The 21,707-nt window shown below is 40.7% G+C and overlaps 3 protein-coding genes and 1 non-coding gene across 4 annotated transcripts; 2 read left to right on the top strand and 2 right to left on the bottom strand.

The window, feature by feature from the left end:
* Positions 1-6,140: 6,140 nt before the first annotated feature.
* LOC129975802 (histone H2A) lies at positions 6,141-6,568 on the bottom strand. Its single transcript, XM_056089023.1, has one exon. It carries the CDS (start codon positions 6,537-6,539, stop codon positions 6,165-6,167), a length of 375 nt encoding a protein of 124 aa, XP_055944998.1. The 5' UTR covers positions 6,540-6,568; the 3' UTR covers positions 6,141-6,164.
* An 8,083-nt stretch (positions 6,569-14,651) lies between these two features.
* LOC129976765 (5S ribosomal RNA) lies at positions 14,652-14,770 on the top strand. The gene has a single exon (XR_008785188.1). It is a non-coding gene; the product is annotated as a 5S ribosomal RNA (ribosomal RNA).
* Positions 14,771-15,352: 582 nt separating this feature from the next.
* LOC129975807 (histone H2B) lies at positions 15,353-15,773 on the bottom strand. Its single transcript, XM_056089028.1, has one exon. It carries the CDS (start codon positions 15,753-15,755, stop codon positions 15,381-15,383), a length of 375 nt encoding a protein of 124 aa, XP_055945003.1. The 5' UTR covers positions 15,756-15,773; the 3' UTR covers positions 15,353-15,380.
* Positions 15,774-19,895: 4,122 nt separating this feature from the next.
* LOC129975808 (histone H4) lies at positions 19,896-20,263 on the top strand. The gene has a single exon (XM_056089030.1). The coding sequence runs from the start codon at positions 19,924-19,926 to the stop codon at positions 20,233-20,235; it is 312 nt and encodes a 103-aa protein (XP_055945005.1). The 5' UTR covers positions 19,896-19,923; the 3' UTR covers positions 20,236-20,263.
* The last annotated feature ends 1,444 nt before the right edge of the window (positions 20,264-21,707 follow it).

The raw sequence follows: 21,707 nt of genomic DNA, 5'->3' as shown, positions 1-21,707 counted from the left end.
AATAAAAATGATTATTTATGGGGTAAATAGATAATTTTAATGGATTTACGTTGCACGTGCCTTTTTTCTATGGGGGACTGATCATAACTGGGCTGAATAAAATTACAGAAAATTATCACGCGTGTAGCACATCGTAGCTATCTAGGGCCTAAACAGTAATAATTTTGAGAATTTTAAGCCACCAAATTGGCAACAGAGTTACGATGTCCTCAGCTTTTTTACGGCTGGGAAATTAATGTAAACATTATCAATTGCAGCTCTAGGTCTTTTCCTAGAGCTGGGTAAAGCAGGATCGTATGCAGGTAGATTTAGTAACTCGTTGCGAATCTGGGGTAATTTTTCAAAGAACTTAATTGACGTTCTTTTAATAAATTCCGAAACAGGTTCAATTTTGAGGTCGTTATGTATTATTTTTCCTCTGACGTACCAGGGTGCGTTAACTATTTTCCTCAGTTGTCTGTTTTGAAAAACTTGCAACCTCTTGATGTTAGTGGCTGATGTCGCCCCCCATATTTGGGAGCCGTACATCAATATTGGTCTTAAAATGGCTTTGTAGAGCAGAAGCTTGAGCCTAATCGATAGCTGGCTCCATGGAGCAATTAAGCTGTTGAGTTTACAACTCATTTTGGTAGCTTTGGAGAGGGCTGCTTTAATATGACTATTAAAGCTTAATTTTGCGTCTAAAACTAACCCTAAGTATTTGTATTCATTTACAAAGGGGACGGGTTGGCCGAATATTTGGATTGGGGCTAGGTCAGGCATATTCACTTTTTTAGTAAATAGGAGGCACGCGCATTTACTTGGGTTGACTTTTATTTTCCAGCCGATGAGCCAGCACTGCAAAATGGTCATGTACTGTTGAATGTTTGCTATGACTATGTTTGGATCTCTATGCTGTGTAAGAATGGCGGTATCGTCTGCAAAAATTGCTAAGTGACAATTGCTAGCTCTAGGTAGATCGTTAACGTAAATGTTAAAAAGAGTTGGAGAGAGTAAACTTCCTTGCGCACAACCGCTTCGGATTGGTCTGGGGGAAGAAATTACATCATTAACTCGTACCCTAAAATTACGAGAAAGTAGGTACGAGCGTAAAATTTTGACAAATTGCGCCGAAAATCCAAGTCGCATGCACTTGAATAAAAGCCCTTCGTGCCAAATTTTATCAAAGGCCTTGGCTACGTCCAGAAAAAGTGCACCTGTGGTTTGGGACTTCACAAAGCCACTGTGAATCAATTCTGTAACACGAATTAGCTGGTGATTCGTCGACAGGTTTTTACGAAATCCGAATTGCTCGGAAATTAAAATATTATTGTCGCTGAGAAATTGATTCAGGCGTTTGAGAAGCACAGATTCGTACACTTTGCTCAAGCTACTAAGTAGCGAGATGGGACGGAAATTTTGAGGTAAAGTCAAATCAGAGTTTGGTTTTGGAATAGGGACAACCACAGCTGTTTTCCAGCAATCGGGGAAATAACAAAGTTCCATTAATTTATTTATTAAAAAAGTTAAATATAAAATAAATCTAAAAGGGAGGTTTTTAATCATGCGATTTGTAATTAAATCCAATCCTGGCGATTTATTCGGCTTGAGGTTATTCATGAATTCCATGATTTCCGTGGGCCGAACGGGGTGAAGGTCGTTTACGTGTTGTTGCGATAAGAAACTCTCCAGCTGATCTGTGACGAATTGAGTCAGTGGGGGGTTCGCCAGCCACGCGTCCGCGTGGGGGGCGAACTGGTCCTGGAGGCTATCTGCCAAAGTTTCCGCCTTCTCAATGGGAGCAAGTGCGAGTTCCCCCGTCCCCCCTCTTAGGGGGGGGATCGGGGAGAATGGTTTTCTAAGGAAGGAAGAGCGACGCCAGAGGCCGCGTGTGTCAAGGTCTTCTAATTGACTCGCTCGCAGTTGCTCGAAGTGACCTACTTTTAACCCTTTGATCTCATCCTGGATTCTGCAAAGTTCCGTTCTCACTTGAGGATCGCGAGAACGTTGCCAAATTCTTCGCAGGTAATTTCGCAGTTTAATTTTGGTTTGGATTTCGAAAGGAAGCTTTTCTGGAGGTTTGTTAAATTTTGGTTTTGAGGCTTCTGCGAGCGCCTCCGTGAGAATTTTTCCTAGACTTCCAACTGCAAATTCAGCGTCATCATTGCTCTCAATTTTGAAGGGGGGAAGGGGTTTTGAATTTAAAATATGCCGAAAGTTCTCCCAGTTGGTGGAGAATTGTGCTGGTGAATTTAGAGAAAAGGTTCCAGTATTAAAAGTCAAAACTACTGGAAGATGATCTGATTCTAAGCAATTTAGCACTCTAATTTGAGAGTGGAAAGGAATTCGCTTTAATATTGCGAAATCTATGACGGAATCATTAGAGCTAACTTGATTAATGTGGGTTGGAGAGTGGGGCGCCAAAACATTGATTCCGTCCTGCGTTGCAAGATAATTATACAACTGCATACCATATCTAGTTGATTTATAGTTGTTCCAAGCGATATGACCTGCGTTCATATCGCCCGCAATGATGACGTTAGGGCCTAAATTTAAAAGTTTTTTCAAATCCTCCAGAGGAAATCTGTACGAACTCCCAGATCGTACATATGCTGACACAATTTTGAGAGGGGGGAGATTTCCTAACTTAACCTCAATAATTGTCGCGTCCATCCTCTCTAAAACGGGAGTGGGGATGACGTGATGTTCAATTATTGATTTCACATAAATACAGGTGCCTCCGTATATGCGCTGACGATTATTACTATCTCCGGATCTATTTGTTTTATAAATCCGGTAATTAGCGATTAGGGGTGTGCACTCCGGTGGGAGTTGGGTCTCTTGTACCAACAACACATCAAGATTTTGCTCTAGAACAAAGTCTCTAACTTCAGCGATCTTGTTACGCAAGCTATTTGCGTTCCAAGTGCAGACCTTAAGATTATGCAAGTTTACTGAGTTGTAACGATTGAATTTTATTTTTGGGGACCGCAACTAAGTTTGACGTACTCTTGGAAGAGAAAATACGCCATATCAGCACCGTGGGATGCAGCACGAATTGCTGGTAATGCCTTTCTAAAGGCTTCGAGTAGAAGAGGTGGTTCACACCATTCTTCTCTCATTACAGTAGCTAGGCCAGAAAAGATGTCGGTAAAAATTTTGGATTTATTTGCATCCGCTGGGACCGACTGTTTTTGAATAGGCTCTACGACAACTGGGGAAGCGGGTTCTCGCTCCACTGATACATCTAAAGAGGGAAAATCTTCTTGGTTTGTTAATATATTTGAGAACGACACTTTTTCATCGACTTTTCTGTAATTTTTTAGAGGTCGATGCGTCCTGGGGGGATCCCAGATGGATCGATTGGTAGGGTGGTTTTTAAGGAAATTACTGGTGGCGGGATTTCGTCCACCTGATTTAGGGAATCGTGGACACTGGCGCCAGTTCGCCGCATGGTCACCTGCACAGTTAGCACATTTTAGTTTATCCTCAAAGGCTAAAGGACAATCTTTAGCTCTATGAGGTCCTGCACATTTAACGCATTTCACAGGAAGCTTGCATGCTTCGGAACTGTGAAAAAATCCCTGACACCGCCAGCATTGAGAGGGCCCCTTTCTACCTCTGTAACGCTCCACTGAAATTTTGGTGCCAAACATTTCAGTCAGAGTGTACACCGTTTCTGACAGAGGGCCGTTTGCGATTTGCGCATAAAACAACGGCATCGGAGATTTAGTTTGAAATTTTGACAGTTGAGTAATACTGACAACTGTAAAGCCTTCTCTTTCTAAATCCTCTTTAATTTCCTCAATAGGTGTGCAGGAGGGAAGACCTCGAATAACGACCTTTATGGGCCTGTCAGTTCTTAACATGAAGGTCTTAAACTCAGCACCCTGAGCTTCGAGAAGTCTAGAGAGGCGTCGGTGCTCCTCATCTGTATCTACTGTTAATTTTAAAAACTTGCTACTCATGCTGGACTTTAATGACGGGGCCTCTAATCTACAGATATTAAGCATGACTTTAAAGTCTGCTTTAGGAGTAACGAAGAAGGGCGGGACTCTTCTCCGTTTTGGTTGTGCAGGTGCCTGCTCAGCATCGACCTCGTCTAATGCAACCTCTTCGATGCCTTCTGGTTGTTTATTAATTTTTATTTCACAATTTTCATTTAATTTTAAGTTCTTCACTTTCCTGACGAGGTGGGCTGCAGGAGCAATGAATCCATCCTCGTCAGCGGTTCTCTTTTTGTTAACTTTAAGTTCCTTTTGATTAATTTTTACAAGGTCTATTTTCCTTTTTGGGGTTTGATTTATATTTAATTTTTTATCATTGGCTATTTCTTTATCCACTTTAGTTTTATTTTCAGAGGTTGCATTAGCCTCTCTGAATTTTTCGCAGATCTTGTTTACCTCCTTAATACTAGGAGGGAGCTTAAAGAGGGGGATTCCTAATTTTAACAACAAGGTATTTAAAATGCCACTCACCCTGGCAACTTCAGCCCGCATTTGCTTGGACTCCTCTGAGTCTTCCTTGTGGCATCTTAGGGCCTGCGCCCAGCTTCCCATAGTATTTCTTGTGGTTATAGCTTGTATAATATCCACATGATGGGTGAAGATGAACTCTTCTGAGATCTGCACCGATGAGGGTGAGACTGGCCTTGGGGGTTTCTCCGTAGCTGGCGGTAGACTTTTCTCTTTCTTTTCCTGTGGATCCGCATCGCTCTTTTCTTCATGGATCTCCATTTCCTCCTCAGAGGAAGAGCATGATGAGCCGGATTGCTCCGTTCCACTTTGGCCCTGACAAGGGCTAGTCCGGGAATCCGCTCCTCTCCTCCTTCGTCTTCTGTCTTTCCTCGGCTTAACACCCGTAAGCAGCTCCTGCTCCGCCGATGACGGAGCAGCTTCCACACACGTCCTATCCATTCGGATACCAAGTCGAGACTCTAACGAAACCGCCAAGAATCCGCCCGCCCGCCTTTTCGCTTTTACGATTGGTCGGTTTCGACTCGCTCACCCACCTTCCCCTTCTGTTTCGGAGCATATTTAAGCGAAGTCATCTTTGTGCGCCCCATTTTCTGTTCAAAGTCGTTTGAGAATAGTCAGTCATGGCACGTACCAAGCAGACCGCCCGTAAGAGTACTGGAGGTAAAGCCCCCAGGAAACAACTGGCTACTAAGGCCGCTCGTAAGAGCGCCCCAGCCACCGGAGGTGTTAAGAAGCCCCATCGTTACAGGCCCGGAACTGTTGCTTTGAGAGAAATCCGTCGTTATCAAAAATCCACTGAACTCTTGATCCGAAAATTGCCATTCCAGCGTTTGGTTCGAGAAATCGCTCAGGACTTCAAAACTGATCTCCGATTCCAGAGTTCTGCTGTTATGGCTCTCCAGGAAGCTAGCGAAGCTTATTTAGTAGGCTTGTTCGAAGACACTAACTTGTGCGCTATCCACGCCAAGAGAGTAACTATCATGCCTAAGGACATTCAGCTCGCTAGACGAATTAGGGGTGAACGTGCCTAAGCCAAAAAAAAAAAGTTGTTTAAAAGAAAAAAAAAAAAACGGCCCTTCTCAGGGCCAAGAAACACCATAGCACACACAACCATGTACTAATTAATATGTTAATAATTATGTATTTATTTATAATATTAATTTCCCATGAAATACTCACCTTTTTTTATGTAAATCTCTTCTTACACAAGCATGTTTGAATGTTCATGTTTCAAAAAGCAAATAACTTTCCATTTCATCAATTTATACATCTCCCTCTCCTCTTGTTTACTAATAGCGAAATGCATTCCAGTTTCGAATTCTTAGCATGATCGCTAGATGGCACCACATTCCGGGACCCTTTCAGTTTCTCTTTAGTGTAAGCAGAAACACGTTTCGTTTCATTACTACCCAGCCCAATTCTTGTAACACTAAACTGTGCATGTCATAGAAACCCTTCCATACAATGCATTCTTATGGAAATTCATTCAGTTTATAAATTAAAAAGTAATACTCATAAATTTAAAAAAAAAAAAAAAAAAAAAAAAAAATCGATGTCTAACTTTTTTTTTAAAAAATTCAATATATTGCCCTTTTTTTATTATTTTTACAAGTGTTCAGTAGCTAATTCTTAATAATTTGTTGGCCCTTAAAAGGGCCTTTTTTTTTTTTTTTTTTTTTTTTTTTTTTTAACTTGTAAAGTCTTAATTTAGGCTTTCTTTTCGGTTTTCTTGGGGAGCAAGACAGCTTGAATGTTAGGCAATACACCACCCTGAGCAATAGTTACTCCGGAAAGGAGTTTGTTCAACTCCTCGTCGTTTCGGATGGCGAGTTGGAGATGTCTAGGAATGATCCTAGTTTTCTTGTTATCTCTGGCGGCATTACCAGCCAACTCCAACACTTCAGCAGCTAAGTATTCTAACACGGCAGCCAGGTACACGGGTGCTCCAGCTCCAACACGTTCTGCATAATTGCCTTTTCGGAGAAGTCGATGGATACGACCGACAGGGAATTGAAGCCCTGCTCGGCTAGAACGAGTCTTGCTCTTTCCCTTAACTTTACCGCCTTTGCCACGACCAGACATGATTACAGTTCAGGAGAGAGAGAATGCGAAATGCCTGGCGCTGAAATAGCAAAGATTAGTGGAGTACCCGCCCGATGTGGGCTACCTCCAACATAGCAGATAGAGATGGCCTAGCTTGACATAAATTTCCATAGACTGTGATGTCTCCAGTGATGGTTGAGGGAGAAATGAAGCAGTATCGACTGATGAAAAGTCGCATGGCAGCAACGGCAACGTCGTGATGTTTCGGAGTTCCGCGATGTGACAAAGTGGTCACGAGCACCTCCACATCATAATTTGGAATAGATACTTTAATTTGTTAGTTTAGGGAAAGTTAAATTTAATTGAACTAGTTTAGACGAGCGCAGTAAAGCTCTAACGTCATGAAATTTGGTAATTAATTTGATTTATACATATTTTTCAATATTTGATCTAATTTAATTAATTAAAATAATAAAAATGATTATTTATGGGGTAAATAGATAATTTTAATGGATTTACGTTGCACGTGCCTTTTTTCTATGGGGGACTGATCATAACTGGGCTGAATAAAATTACAGAAAATTATCACGCGTGTAGCACATCGTAGCTATCTAGGGCCTAAACAGTAATAATTTTGAGAATTTTAAGCCACCAAATTGGCAACAGAGTTACGATGTCCTCAGCTTTTTTACGGCTGGGAAATTAATGTAAACATTATCAATTGCAGCTCTAGGTCTTTTCCTAGAGCTGGGTAAAGCAGGATCGTATGCAGGTAGATTTAGTAACTCGTTGCGAATCTGGGGTAATTTTTCAAAGAACTTAATTGACGTTCTTTTAATAAATTCCGAAACAGGTTCAATTTTGAGGTCGTTATGTATTATTTTTCCTCTGACGTACCAGGGTGCGTTAACTATTTTCCTCAGTTGTCTGTTTTGAAAAACTTGCAACCTCTTGATGTTAGTGGCTGATGTCGCCCCCCATATTTGGGAGCCGTACATCAATATTGGTCTTAAAATGGCTTTGTAGAGCAGAAGCTTGAGCCTAATCGATAGCTGGCTCCATGGAGCAATTAAGCTGTTGAGTTTACAACTCATTTTGGTAGCTTTGGAGAGGGCTGCTTTAATATGACTATTAAAGCTTAATTTTGCGTCTAAAACTAACCCTAAGTATTTGTATTCATTTACAAAGGGGACGGGTTGGCCGAATATTTGGATTGGGGCTAGGTCAGGCATATTCACTTTTTTAGTAAATAGGAGGCACGCGCATTTACTTGGGTTGACTTTTATTTTCCAGCCGATGAGCCAGCACTGCAAAATGGTCATGTACTGTTGAATGTTTGCTATGACTATGTTTGGATCTCTATGCTGTGTAAGAATGGCGGTATCGTCTGCAAAAATTGCTAAGTGACAATTGCTAGCTCTAGGTAGATCGTTAACGTAAATGTTAAAAAGAGTTGGAGAGAGTAAACTTCCTTGCGCACAACCGCTTCGGATTGGTCTGGGGGAAGAAATTACATCATTAACTCGTACCCTAAAATTACGAGAAAGTAGGTACGAGCGTAAAATTTTGACAAATTGCGCCGAAAATCCAAGTCGCATGCACTTGAATAAAAGCCCTTCGTGCCAAATTTTATCAAAGGCCTTGGCTACGTCCAGAAAAAGTGCACCTGTGGTTTGGGACTTCACAAAGCCACTGTGAATCAATTCTGTAACACGAATTAGCTGGTGATTCGTCGACAGGTTTTTACGAAATCCGAATTGCTCGGAAATTAAAATATTATTGTCGCTGAGAAATTGATTCAGGCGTTTGAGAAGCACAGATTCGTACACTTTGCTCAAGCTACTAAGTAGCGAGATGGGACGGAAATTTTGAGGTAAAGTCAAATCAGAGTTTGGTTTTGGAATAGGGACAACCACAGCTGTTTTCCAGCAATCGGGGAAATAACAAAGTTCCATTAATTTATTTATTAAAAAAGTTAAATATAAAATAAATCTAAAAGGGAGGTTTTTAATCATGCGATTTGTAATTAAATCCAATCCTGGCGATTTATTCGGCTTGAGGTTATTCATGAATTCCATGATTTCCGTGGGCCGAACGGGGTGAAGGTCGTTTACGTGTTGTTGCGATAAGAAACTCTCCAGCTGATCTGTGACGAATTGAGTCAGTGGGGGGTTCGCCAGCCACGCGTCCGCGTGGGGGGCGAACTGGTCCTGGAGGCTATCTGCCAAAGTTTCCGCCTTCTCAATGGGAGCAAGTGCGAGTTCCCCCGTCCCCCCTCTTAGGGGGGGGATCGGGGAGAATGGTTTTCTAAGGAAGGAAGAGCGACGCCAGAGGCCGCGTGTGTCAAGGTCTTCTAATTGACTCGCTCGCAGTTGCTCGAAGTGACCTACTTTTAACCCTTTGATCTCATCCTGGATTCTGCAAAGTTCCGTTCTCACTTGAGGATCGCGAGAACGTTGCCAAATTCTTCGCAGGTAATTTCGCAGTTTAATTTTGGTTTGGATTTCGAAAGGAAGCTTTTCTGGAGGTTTGTTAAATTTTGGTTTTGAGGCTTCTGCGAGCGCCTCCGTGAGAATTTTTCCTAGACTTCCAACTGCAAATTCAGCGTCATCATTGCTCTCAATTTTGAAGGGGGGAAGGGGTTTTGAATTTAAAATATGCCGAAAGTTCTCCCAGTTGGTGGAGAATTGTGCTGGTGAATTTAGAGAAAAGGTTCCAGTATTAAAAGTCAAAACTACTGGAAGATGATCTGATTCTAAGCAATTTAGCACTCTAATTTGAGAGTGGAAAGGAATTCGCTTTAATATTGCGAAATCTATGACGGAATCATTAGAGCTAACTTGATTAATGTGGGTTGGAGAGTGGGGCGCCAAAACATTGATTCCGTCCTGCGTTGCAAGATAATTATACAACTGCATACCATATCTAGTTGATTTATAGTTGTTCCAAGCGATATGACCTGCGTTCATATCGCCCGCAATGATGACGTTAGGGCCTAAATTTAAAAGTTTTTTCAAATCCTCCAGAGGAAATCTGTACGAACTCCCAGATCGTACATATGCTGACACAATTTTGAGAGGGGGGAGATTTCCTAACTTAACCTCAATAATTGTCGCGTCCATCCTCTCTAAAACGGGAGTGGGGATGACGTGATGTTCAATTATTGATTTCACATAAATACAGGTGCCTCCGTATATGCGCTGACGATTATTACTATCTCCGGATCTATTTGTTTTATAAATCCGGTAATTAGCGATTAGGGGTGTGCACTCCGGTGGGAGTTGGGTCTCTTGTACCAACAACACATCAAGATTTTGCTCTAGAACAAAGTCTCTAACTTCAGCGATCTTGTTACGCAAGCTATTTGCGTTCCAAGTGCAGACCTTAAGATTATGCAAGTTTACTGAGTTGTAACGATTGAATTTTATTTTTGGGGACCGCAACTAAGTTTGACGTACTCTTGGAAGAGAAAATACGCCATATCAGCACCGTGGGATGCAGCACGAATTGCTGGTAATGCCTTTCTAAAGGCTTCGAGTAGAAGAGGTGGTTCACACCATTCTTCTCTCATTACAGTAGCTAGGCCAGAAAAGATGTCGGTAAAAATTTTGGATTTATTTGCATCCGCTGGGACCGACTGTTTTTGAATAGGCTCTACGACAACTGGGGAAGCGGGTTCTCGCTCCACTGATACATCTAAAGAGGGAAAATCTTCTTGGTTTGTTAATATATTTGAGAACGACACTTTTTCATCGACTTTTCTGTAATTTTTTAGAGGTCGATGCGTCCTGGGGGGATCCCAGATGGATCGATTGGTAGGGTGGTTTTTAAGGAAATTACTGGTGGCGGGATTTCGTCCACCTGATTTAGGGAATCGTGGACACTGGCGCCAGTTCGCCGCATGGTCACCTGCACAGTTAGCACATTTTAGTTTATCCTCAAAGGCTAAAGGACAATCTTTAGCTCTATGAGGTCCTGCACATTTAACGCATTTCACAGGAAGCTTGCATGCTTCGGAACTGTGAAAAAATCCCTGACACCGCCAGCATTGAGAGGGCCCCTTTCTACCTCTGTAACGCTCCACTGAAATTTTGGTGCCAAACATTTCAGTCAGAGTGTACACCGTTTCTGACAGAGGGCCGTTTGCGATTTGCGCATAAAACAACGGCATCGGAGATTTAGTTTGAAATTTTGACAGTTGAGTAATACTGACAACTGTAAAGCCTTCTCTTTCTAAATCCTCTTTAATTTCCTCAATAGGTGTGCAGGAGGGAAGACCTCGAATAACGACCTTTATGGGCCTGTCAGTTCTTAACATGAAGGTCTTAAACTCAGCACCCTGAGCTTCGAGAAGTCTAGAGAGGCGTCGGTGCTCCTCATCTGTATCTACTGTTAATTTTAAAAACTTGCTACTCATGCTGGACTTTAATGACGGGGCCTCTAATCTACAGATATTAAGCATGACTTTAAAGTCTGCTTTAGGAGTAACGAAGAAGGGCGGGACTCTTCTCCGTTTTGGTTGTGCAGGTGCCTGCTCAGCATCGACCTCGTCTAATGCAACCTCTTCGATGCCTTCTGGTTGTTTATTAATTTTTATTTCACAATTTTCATTTAATTTTAAGTTCTTCACTTTCCTGACGAGGTGGGCTGCAGGAGCAATGAATCCATCCTCGTCAGCGGTTCTCTTTTTGTTAACTTTAAGTTCCTTTTGATTAATTTTTACAAGGTCTATTTTCCTTTTTGGGGTTTGATTTATATTTAATTTTTTATCATTGGCTATTTCTTTATCCACTTTAGTTTTATTTTCAGAGGTTGCATTAGCCTCTCTGAATTTTTCGCAGATCTTGTTTACCTCCTTAATACTAGGAGGGAGCTTAAAGAGGGGGATTCCTAATTTTAACAACAAGGTATTTAAAATGCCACTCACCCTGGCAACTTCAGCCCGCATTTGCTTGGACTCCTCTGAGTCTTCCTTGTGGCATCTTAGGGCCTGCGCCCAGCTTCCCATAGTATTTCTTGTGGTTATAGCTTGTATAATATCCACATGATGGGTGAAGATGAACTCTTCTGAGATCTGCACCGATGAGGGTGAGACTGGCCTTGGGGGTTTCTCCGTAGCTGGCGGTAGACTTTTCTCTTTCTTTTCCTGTGGATCCGCATCGCTCTTTTCTTCATGGATCTCCATTTCCTCCTCAGAGGAAGAGCATGATGAGCCGGATTGCTCCGTTCCACTTTGGCCCTGACAAGGGCTAGTCCGGGAATCCGCTCCTCTCCTCCTTCGTCTTCTGTCTTTCCTCGGCTTAACACCCGTAAGCAGCTCCTGCTCCGCCGATGACGGAGCAGCTTCCACACACGTCCTATCCATTCGGATACCAGTCGCATGGCAGGTGAGGGAGAGAGAGTGAGATGTCTCAGCCAATAGCAAAGCAGACGGTCAAGGGAGTAGGAGAGGGTGAAGTAGGAGCACTTTTGGTCTTGAAGTGGGGCCGGAGCCGGATAATCCATTGTACCTGGGGGACCAATCAGAAAGCTGGGTTATTGTAGTGGGATTTCTTGAATTCTGAGGGGACTTAGCCGATCAGCGCGTTAAGGATGATAAGCTTTTTCTCTTCTTTGTCGTTTGTTTTTCTTGCAAGTTTCACTGCCTCCATTAATTTGGGGAATTCCTGGAGTATTTCTTTGAGTTCTCTTATGATTTGCAGGGTTTCTTGGAACGATGTTATTTCTTCATTTGCCATTGAAGTGGGCACCGTGTTCTGATTCCTGGGTGTTGAAATGGGCTTTGGGTCTTGTCTTGGTTGATTTTTCTTGGTTATTTCAGCGTATGTAGATTTCCCGTTGGAAGTTATAAGTTTGGGGAATTTTGAGCATCCTTTCCAGGCAGCAGTATGGCCAGTTTCTTTGCAGTTTACGCAGACTGGATCTTTAATTTTTTCAGTGATATTACAGTCTCTTGTTGCATGGGTACCACCACATCTGATGCATTTCGGGGACATTCTGCAGTTCCTTGCTGTATGGAAAAAGCCAGCACAGTTATAACACATGGTAGCAGTAGTTTTTCTTCGGTAGCTTTCAAATTTGATTTTTAGATGTAGTAGGAATTTTTCATTAAATATGTTTTGGGCGTTTTCAGTTTTCTTAATTTCTAGGAGGAAAATTGGGTAAAGGGATTGTAACTTGTGGTTTTTGAGCTGGGAGATTCTGTTTACCTTGTAGTTTCTTTCTTCTAGAGCTTTTGTGATTTCATCTTTTTCTGTGTTAACTGGGAGGCCTTTCAGGATAACTTTGATAGGTCTTTCGTCTTGGCTTTCTGATAGAACAAATTCTTCTTTCTTTTCAGTTAGCAGTTCAATGATTTGTGTTCTTTCATCTTCCGTTGCTGGGCTGATTGCTATCATGTTTCTTATCAATTTGTTTTCTGTTTGGGGGAACCTTCTATGAATTTCTTGTAGAATTACGTTGTAGTTGCTTGTAATTTTTAAATTTATGGTGGCTGGTCTGTTCGCTATTTTTTCTTGGTTATCCTGCAATTCATTTAATGCTTCAAATCTATTCGATGTATCCATAACTTCTAGCTTGTCCTCGACTTTCCTCATTTTAGCGGCTTTTCTCGGGCTAACCATTTGGTAGTTTTCTTCAGTATTGGTATTTTTCTTGTTATTTTCCTCCGGTGTGTTATCAATATCCATAGATTGAGGTGGCTGCTTTACGTTATCAGGGGTATGCCTTTCGCAGTTTTCCAATGGGCAGGGGGTTATATCATCCAGCTCGCTAGCGATATTCCTGATTTCCATTTGAATTTCTTTCAATTTGGAGTAGTCTTCAAGATACTGGGCTGTGTGTTCAAGTTTGTCTTCTTTCATCTGTTGCAACGTGTCTATGAAAGTCGACGCAGTGTAATTTAATCTTAACATTTTTTCTTGGGATGTGGAGATGTAGGTGCATAAGTTCTTATTTCCATCGTGGGTTCGGCATCCTTTATTGATGCATGGTTTTGCAGAGTTAAGTTTATCTTTGTTGTAATCAATTGTTCTGTTAAGGTCATCTAGACGTTTCGATAGTTCCGCCTTTTCAGAGAGACTACACTCTCCAATTAGCTGTCTTTTGACGTTGTAAGCTTTACAATCAGCTGCGTTTATTTCTCTTTTCCAACTCTTTAGTTGTCGGCAGTGGTTTTGAATGCTTATAATGAAATCTGAAGCGCAACTGGCTTTTCCACTGTAGTAAGACTTATCACTAAGAACACTCTTGCAACTACTAGAGTCCTCAGAGCGTCCGTCTCCCTCCATAGCTGGAGACTGAGTGAAAAATGAAAATGCCTGGCGCTTTTTCGCCCTCTTTTATATAGTACTACCGCGAAACCGGGTTTCAGCCAATCGGAGAGCAAGGAAATTGCGCAAAAATGCACGCAAAGCGCTCATCTTCGGCATTCAAGAGAGCCGTTTCTTTCCTATTGTCACGTGTTTTAATTATAGGCAAACAAATCAAATAAACAGACAGCCGATGTAAACATGATAAGTAAACAGTGACCTTTAATAAAGTGTCTTCTGTCTTCGGATTGGAATTTTTTGAGCATTTCAAATTCCTAGGTGAAAACGACTCATCGCGTGATAATTTCAATTGAGAGGAGAGTTAGTTATTATTATAAGAACCTTTTTTTTTTTTTTTTTTTTTTTTTTTTTAATAGAGGGTTTTTTTTCTTATATTTTGTGGGGTGTGATCTGTGTCTCGTGTTCGTTTCTTGTAGGAGTGCGTAATGAAAAGAAAGAAAGAAAAAACTTGATAAGAGTATTGTAACATGAACGTGAATGCACGGTCTCTTTTTGGCTGTCGGTGTCAATTCGCTTGCAGCTTGTGGGCAATTGAAATTGTCGCCGTGGGTGGTGTCATCCGATCCCCATTGTCCCCCCTGGCCATCGTGTGTGGTCAGTGATGGTCGTTTTTTACGACCCTCATTAAAGGGTCATTAGGGTGGTCCTTTTACGACCCTCATTAAAGGGTCATTAGGGTTGTCATTAGCGACATCCATCTGCGCTAATGACACTCGTCATTAGCAAGACCCCCCACGAAAAGGTTCATTATCGCACCTGTAGAGTATTAGTATCGTATATATAAGATCGGACATGAAATGTATTTTCTCACCAGATGAATGTCAACGGCCATACCATGCTGAAAGCACCGGTTCTCGTCTGATCACCGCAGTTAAGCAGCATCGGGCGCGGTCAGTACTTGGGAGGGTGACCACCTGGGAACACCGCGTGCTGTTGGCATCTTTTTAATTTTATTTCACTTTCAAAAATTCAGATTTGATCCTTTTGCATGTAATGTTATTATTTTTTTATTAATTTATTTGATGTGTTTTATTAATTTTCCCTACAAAATACGTTTTTATTGCACGAAGTGTTTATTTATTTTGTACCTGTGATTCTAAATTGTAATGAAGTATCATCAATAGTGATTGAATGTTATTATAAATTATTTTTCACTAAAAATCCTTTTCTTATTTCCTTTCCAGAATTAGAAAGAGTGTGAAGAATTTAAAAACAAAACAAAAACGGAAATAAAATGAATTGAAAGTTAACAGATGCATGTAAGTGTTAAAAATCTAATAACCCATTTATTTATTAATTTTATCATTTTCTACACATGTTTTAAACTATTATTCTTAATTTCCATGAATCACTTACTCTTTTTTTTTTTTTTACACAAAGTATATTGTGAATTATTAATATGATTATGTATACACACACTTGAAATTTCAATTTCTTTTTTATATTATTGTGATAAACATTGTTCTTTGCAAACAAAACAGTGTTCTACAACATGTGTTGGCCCTTAAAAGGGCCTTTTTTTTTTTTTTAAACGAGGGATTCCATTTTTCTACTTGGAGCTAGTGTACTTGGTGACAGCTTTGGTTCCTTCGGAAACTGCGTGCTTGGCCAATTCACCAGGCAACAAAAGCCTCACAGCTGTTTGAATTTCCCGACTGGTAATTGTGCTCCTCTTGTTGTAGTGAGCTAATCGGGAAGATTCGGCTGCGATACGTTCGAAAATGTCATTCACGAAAGAGTTCATGATTGACATGGCTTTGCTGGAAATACCGGTATCAGGATGCACCTGTTTCAAAACTTTGTAGATGTAAATAGCGAAAGATTCCTTCCTACGCTTCTTGCGTTTTTTCTTATCACCGGCACGAACAGCCTTTTGGGCCTTTCCGGCCTTTTTAACAGCTTTACCAGAGGCTTGAGGAGGCATCGTCAAGTCGAAATGAGAATGGAAAATGCCCCCGCTGGAAATAGCAAAGATTAGTGGAGTACCCGCCCGATGTGGGCTACCTCCAACATAGCAAATAGAGATGGCCTAGCTTGACATAAATTTCCATAGACTGTAACGTCTCCAGTGATGGTAGAAGGTGAAATGCAGCAATATCGACAGATGAAAAGTCGCATGGCAGGTGAGGGAGAGAGGGTGAGATGTCTCAGCCAATAGCAAAGCAGACGGTCAAGGGAGTAGGAGAGGGTGAAGTAGGAGCACTTTTGGTCTTGAAGTGGGGCCGGAGCCGGATAATCCATTGTACCTGGGGAACCAATCAGAAAGCTGGGTTATTGTAGTGGGATGTCTTGAAATTCTGAGGGGACTTAGCCGATCAGCGCGTTAAGGATGATAAGCTTTTTCTCTTCTTTGTCATTTGTTTTTCTTGCGAGTTTCACTGCCTCCATTAATTTGGGGAATTCCTGAAGTATTTCTTTGAGTTCTCTAATGATTTGCAGGGTTTCTTGGAATGATGTTATTTCTTCATTAGCCATTGAAGTGGGCACCGTGTTCTGTTTCCTGGGTGTTGAGATGGGCTTTGGGTCTTGTCTTGGTTGATTTTTCTTTGTTATTTCAGCGTATGTAGTTTTCCCGTTGGAGGTTATAAGTTTGGGGAATTTAGAGCATCCTTTCCAGGCAGCTGTATGGCCAGTTTCTCCGCAGTTTACACAGACTGGATCTTTAATTTTTTCAGTGATGCTACAGTCCCTGGTTGCATGGGTACCACCACATCTGATACATTTCGGGGTCATTCTGCAGTTTCTTGCTGCATGGAAAAAACCAGCACAGTTATAACACATGGTTGCAGTAGTTTTTCTTCTGTAGCTTTCAAATTTAATTTTGAGATGTAGTAGGAATTTTTCATTGAATATGTTTTGGGCGTTTTCAGTTTTCTTAATTTCCAGGAGGAAAATTGGGTAAAGGGATTGCAACTTGTGGTTTTTAAGCTGGGTAATTCTGTTTACCTTGTAGTTTCTTTCTTCTAGTGCTATTGTGATATCGTCTTTTTCTGCATTAACTGGGAGGCCTTTCAGGATAACTTTGATAGGTCTTTCGTCTTGGCTTTCTGATAGAACAAATTCTTCTTTCCTTTCAGTTAGCAGTTCAATGATTTGTGCTCTTTCATTTTCCGTTGCTGGGCTGATTGCTATCATGTTTCTTATCAATTTGTTTTCTGTTTGGGGGAACTTTCTGTGGATTTCTTGTAGAATCACGTTGTAGTTACTTGTAAGTTTTAAATTAATGGTGGCTGGTCTGTTCATTATTTTTTCTTGGTTTTCCTGCAATTCATTTAGTGCTTCAAATCTATTCGATGTATCCATAACTTCATGCTTGTCCTCGACTTTCCTTATTTTGGCGGCTTTTCTCGGGCTAACCATTTGGTAGTTTTCTTCAGTATTGGTATTTTTCTTGTTATTTTCCTCCGGTGTGTTATCAATATCCATAGAATGCCCCCGCGCTACCTCGCTTGCATTTTATACACACTGCTGCGAAGCTGAAAGTAACCAATCGCGTTTCACTCTTCGGAGCAGGGGCGTGTGTGAAATCACTATATAATGAGGGCGCTTTGCCGTCCCGGGCCATTCGAGTCATTCATTCGAGTGCTTGGGATTGAACTGAACGGACGTGTTTTTCAGCCGCTCTGATCTTTGCCAACCTGCTAGCGCCAGACCCGCAGACGATTAATAGGCCCGACCCGTCCTTTTCAGGATTAGTGTCGGAAGGGCCAAACGTTCCTGAGATGATGGATGACGCAGACCAAGAAATCATGACGGAGGCCTCCCCGGATTTCGTGGAGCTTCTTAATCGAGACCACGAGCTACAAGCAAGCATGAGGAAGATCCTACAAGACATGGAGGACGTCAAGAGTATGGACTACGTAATGGACCCCACCCGACTGATGAAGAGACTCTACAGACTGTTCCACCAGCAAATGGGTAAGTGGCAGACTCTTATGTTGAGCATTCCCCCAAACCTGTACGATAATGAAAATTTTAAGAGTACTTGTATAGAGTTCCAAGATAGATTATTCGAATGCGGCTTTCGTTCCGATACAGAACCAATGAGTGAGTCCAGCGATGAGGATGAGTCAATTAGCCCAAATGAGAAAAATTTAGTACTAGAAATGATGCAGGATGTATGTAGGTCAATAAATAAAAATTCCGACCAAAAGCAAATTGGTGGAAAGGACGCAACCCCAAAAAATGACCCCAAGGATAAGAAAAAAAATGAACCGGCCAGTGATAGCAATAAGGGCAAAACCAAAATCAACCGCCAGAATAAAAAATCAGGCAAAGAGTCCGATAGAGAGGAAAAGGAAAATAATAAAAACAAATTAAGTAAAACTAAGGAAATAGAATCAAATGCTACCCCCACGGGGGAGGAAGGAACAAAACATAAAAATAACGAGGAGACTAAATTAGTGAGGGAAATATCAGACCAAAAAAGCGTAAACACAGATAGTGACGGATTCCAACTGCCCAAGCGTAAACGCAGTTTTAAAAATAGCAAAGAATTCATCCCTAATAAAAAAATGATAGCCAGTGACCCCATAGCAACAGAAAATAGATACAGTCCACTGGAAGTGGATAAAGTAGATAACCCCTCCCAAGAAACACAAATATCGCCAAAAATCCCACCCATCATGTTAAGAAGAACGGCGGAATATAGGGAAATCATAAAAAGACTTAACACTACCTACAACATAAAATGCAAGGCAAAAGAAGCGGGCGAATTTATCAAGCTATTTGCAGAGACATCAGACGACGTCAGAAAACTGACCAAATATCTCGACGAACAAAGCAAGGAGTACTTTGTTATTGCTGACAGGGCAGAAAAACCAGTCAAGGTTGTAATAAAAGGGTTGCCACTAAATTTAGATACCGAAGAATTAAAAACCGAACTCACGGAGAGAGGGTTCCGAGTAGACAAAATAAACCAGCTTAGAAGATTTAAAACCAAAGAGCCCCTGCCGATCTATCAAATACATCTGTTCAAAACCGATAATATTCAAGAAATTTATAAACTAGATACGATAATGTATTTTATGATAAGGGTGGAGAAATATGTCACCAAGCAGAGCCACCAGTGTTATAATTGCCAGCTTTGGAATCATGGTTCAAACGGGTGTAAACTGCTACCTAAGTGCGTCATCTGCGCCGAAGCTCATCCATCTAAAGAATGCCCAAAGAAGGGGAAAAAAGAAACAGAGGTAAAATGTGCAAATTGCGGAGGACCCCACACAGCTAACTACAGAGGATGCCCGCGATACCCTAAGGCAGCGAACAATAGAGCCATCCAACCTGGGAAAAGCTTCGCCGAGGCAGTTAGGAGACAAGCGAACCCCCAGTCAAGCAAGAGCAACCCCACCAGAGAGGAAGCGACAGACACAATAGAGAGAAGAGTAAATACACTCCCCTCCCCCCCGACCGCGGGAGTAGAAAAGGAAGATAGCACGGCACTGATAACAGGAGCCACGTGCTCAGCACGTGGGGGACTGAAAGACGTTCTGGCGCTCGCCGCTGAAGTAAACAAAATCTTTAGTGTCATCAGTGACATACCAGGAACACTTAAGGCTATGCAAAGCAAAGATAATGCGTGGGAGAAGCTTATGATACTTGCCGAAGCACTGAGGTCCCCCAATACCAATTAACGATGACTGCACATACTTCCGGGGTAGTTGCAACCTCTTGGAACGCTAATGGACTAATAGGAAGAACAAAAAAAATTATAAAGATATTTCATGCAAATCCCTGCTCCTTCAAACACCTAGCCCCCCACGCCCCAACCAGTCTACACCCACGCCAATTAGCCAATGGAACCCTCTAGGACAACTTAAAACCCCTCATAGTAATAGATTCTCTGTTTTGTTTGTTTGTCGTTGTTGCTGTGTGTCCTGTGTCGTCCATGTCCTTATACCCATAAATAATAGCTATAATATCTGTAAATTGTTACTTAATTCCACCCTAGTTTATGCTCAACATAAGTTGTCTGTCACTAATAACCATTTCAGCTGAGCGGAAGATGAAAGGCCGCCGAGCCTAGGCGCTTCCAAAGAACCCCAACATCATTGGCATTGGCATTCGAGTCATTTTAGCTCATTTGAGAAGTCATGTCTGGTCGTGGTAAAGGAGGCAAGGGTCTTGGAAAGGGGGGTGCCAAAAGGCATCGTAAAGTTCTTCGTGATAACATCCAGGGTATTACAAAACCCGCAATCAGGCGTTTAGCTAGACGTGGCGGAGTCAAACGTATTTCAGGTTTGATTTACGAAGAGACTCGAGGTGTGCTCAAAGTTTTCTTGGAAAATGTCATTCGAGATGCTGTCACTTACACCGAGCATGCTAAAAGGAAAACTGTCACTGCTATGGATGTTGTGTATGCACTAAAGAGGCAAGGACGTACCTTGTACGGTTTCGGAGGTTAAGCGAAAGTTGGAATCCCTTGCACTGAAAAAAAAAAAAAAAAAAAAAGGCCCTTTTCAGGGCCAACACATGTTGTTGAACACTGTTTTGTTTGTAATGCTATTAAAACATAATTATTTTATATTCATGTTATTAGAAGCACATAAAGAAGGAGGGGGGGGGGGGTGCAATTAAAAATAAAGTAATAATGTAGGGTGTAATAAAAAGAAAATAACTTTTCATTTCTCAGAAAGTGCTGTTCTTGATGATAAGAAATTTAAATTGTGTCCTAATTGAAGAAGAATGATTTGATCTTTTAAATTATCTTTTGAACAATGTCCTTCTTTTTAGTGACAAGAAAGAAAGAAAAAAAAAAAGAAAAAGAAGGGGGGGGGGGGGGTAAGAAGGAATTGAGAAAAAAAAAAAAATTCATTCTAATCAATTATAGGAAAAATTTCAAGTTTCATTGACTCCTTTAATAACTTAACAATAATAAAATAATAATAAAAAGAATAACAATAAATAAAAAAGGTGATATGGTTCATAGCATTATGACATAAATGACAAAATTCAATGAATAATAAACTTAACATTTAAAGCAAATAAACTATAACTGCTTTGAAATAACTGAAGAAAACAATTTAAAACATCAGTGGACAGGATCTAAAATGAGTTTCTAATGAAAATGAATGTATATTGAAAACACAAAGCATCAAATGTAAAAGGAAGTTTGGAGAGTGGGAGGATGTATTTAAATTTCTGTTTCCCAATACTCTACGACCAGCAACTATTTTTTAAAAGATATAAACTTATTAAATCTTCAAAACAGAAGACTGTACATGCAAAATTTGCCAACATTTTAAGCAAAAATGGGCTCTGTCACTTTCTTAAGTAACAACCATTTTCATTGTATATTTGATATAAAAATATACTTTTCTGCTAGAATTTACATCCTTCTACCCCCCCCCCCCCCCAAAGAAAAAAACAAAAATAATTTTCCTGAAAGCAGGGGTTCAGAATTAATAATTATACACTAAGAAGAAACAGAAACTAAATGTCAACATATGAGAATTGCACATGCGTAGAATCAGTTGTCAAGCATTCATTTCTATGGTAACGTGCTTATACCATAAATAAACATGCAAATCAGGGTTAGAGGTTAACTAATCAGTGTGATTGATTTGAAATGTCATTTGGTGAAGACACCCATGCCTTGTCTCTCAATAAGAAGCTTTCATTTGATTACTTATAGACAGACTTTTTTTAATAATAATTTATTTTCAATAATTATGGTGCACTTATTTATTGTTTTTAAATGTTATCATCATTTTGCAGATTTGATTTTATAAATGATTTAATTTTTGTTTTTTGCTAAATATTAAGAATGTTCATTTATTGCATTTCAATGTTTTTTTTTAATATGTATTGAATTTTTGTTTTATTTGTGCTGCTTACACATACACAAATAAGAATTACTTGACTGCATATGTGTGTA

The sequence above is a fragment of the Argiope bruennichi genome, chromosome 7, assembly GCF_947563725.1.
Source record: "Argiope bruennichi chromosome 7, qqArgBrue1.1, whole genome shotgun sequence".
Lineage (NCBI taxonomy): Eukaryota > Metazoa > Arthropoda > Arachnida > Araneae > Araneidae > Argiope > Argiope bruennichi.
Note: the sequence above shows the minus strand (reverse complement) of the source record. Positions and strands in the feature narration are given on the sequence as shown.

Bases quoted from the DNA above. Each gene is read 5' to 3' on its own strand.
- LOC129975807 (XM_056089028.1), bottom strand. From the start codon at position 15,755: ATGCCTCCTCAAGCCTCTGGTAAAGCTGTTAAAAAGGCCGGAAAGGCC.
- LOC129975802 (XM_056089023.1), bottom strand. From the start codon at position 6,539: ATGTCTGGTCGTGGCAAAGGCGGTAAAGTTAAGGGAAAGAGCAAGACT.
- LOC129975808 (XM_056089030.1), top strand. From the start codon at position 19,924: ATGTCTGGTCGTGGTAAAGGAGGCAAGGGTCTTGGAAAGGGGGGTGCC.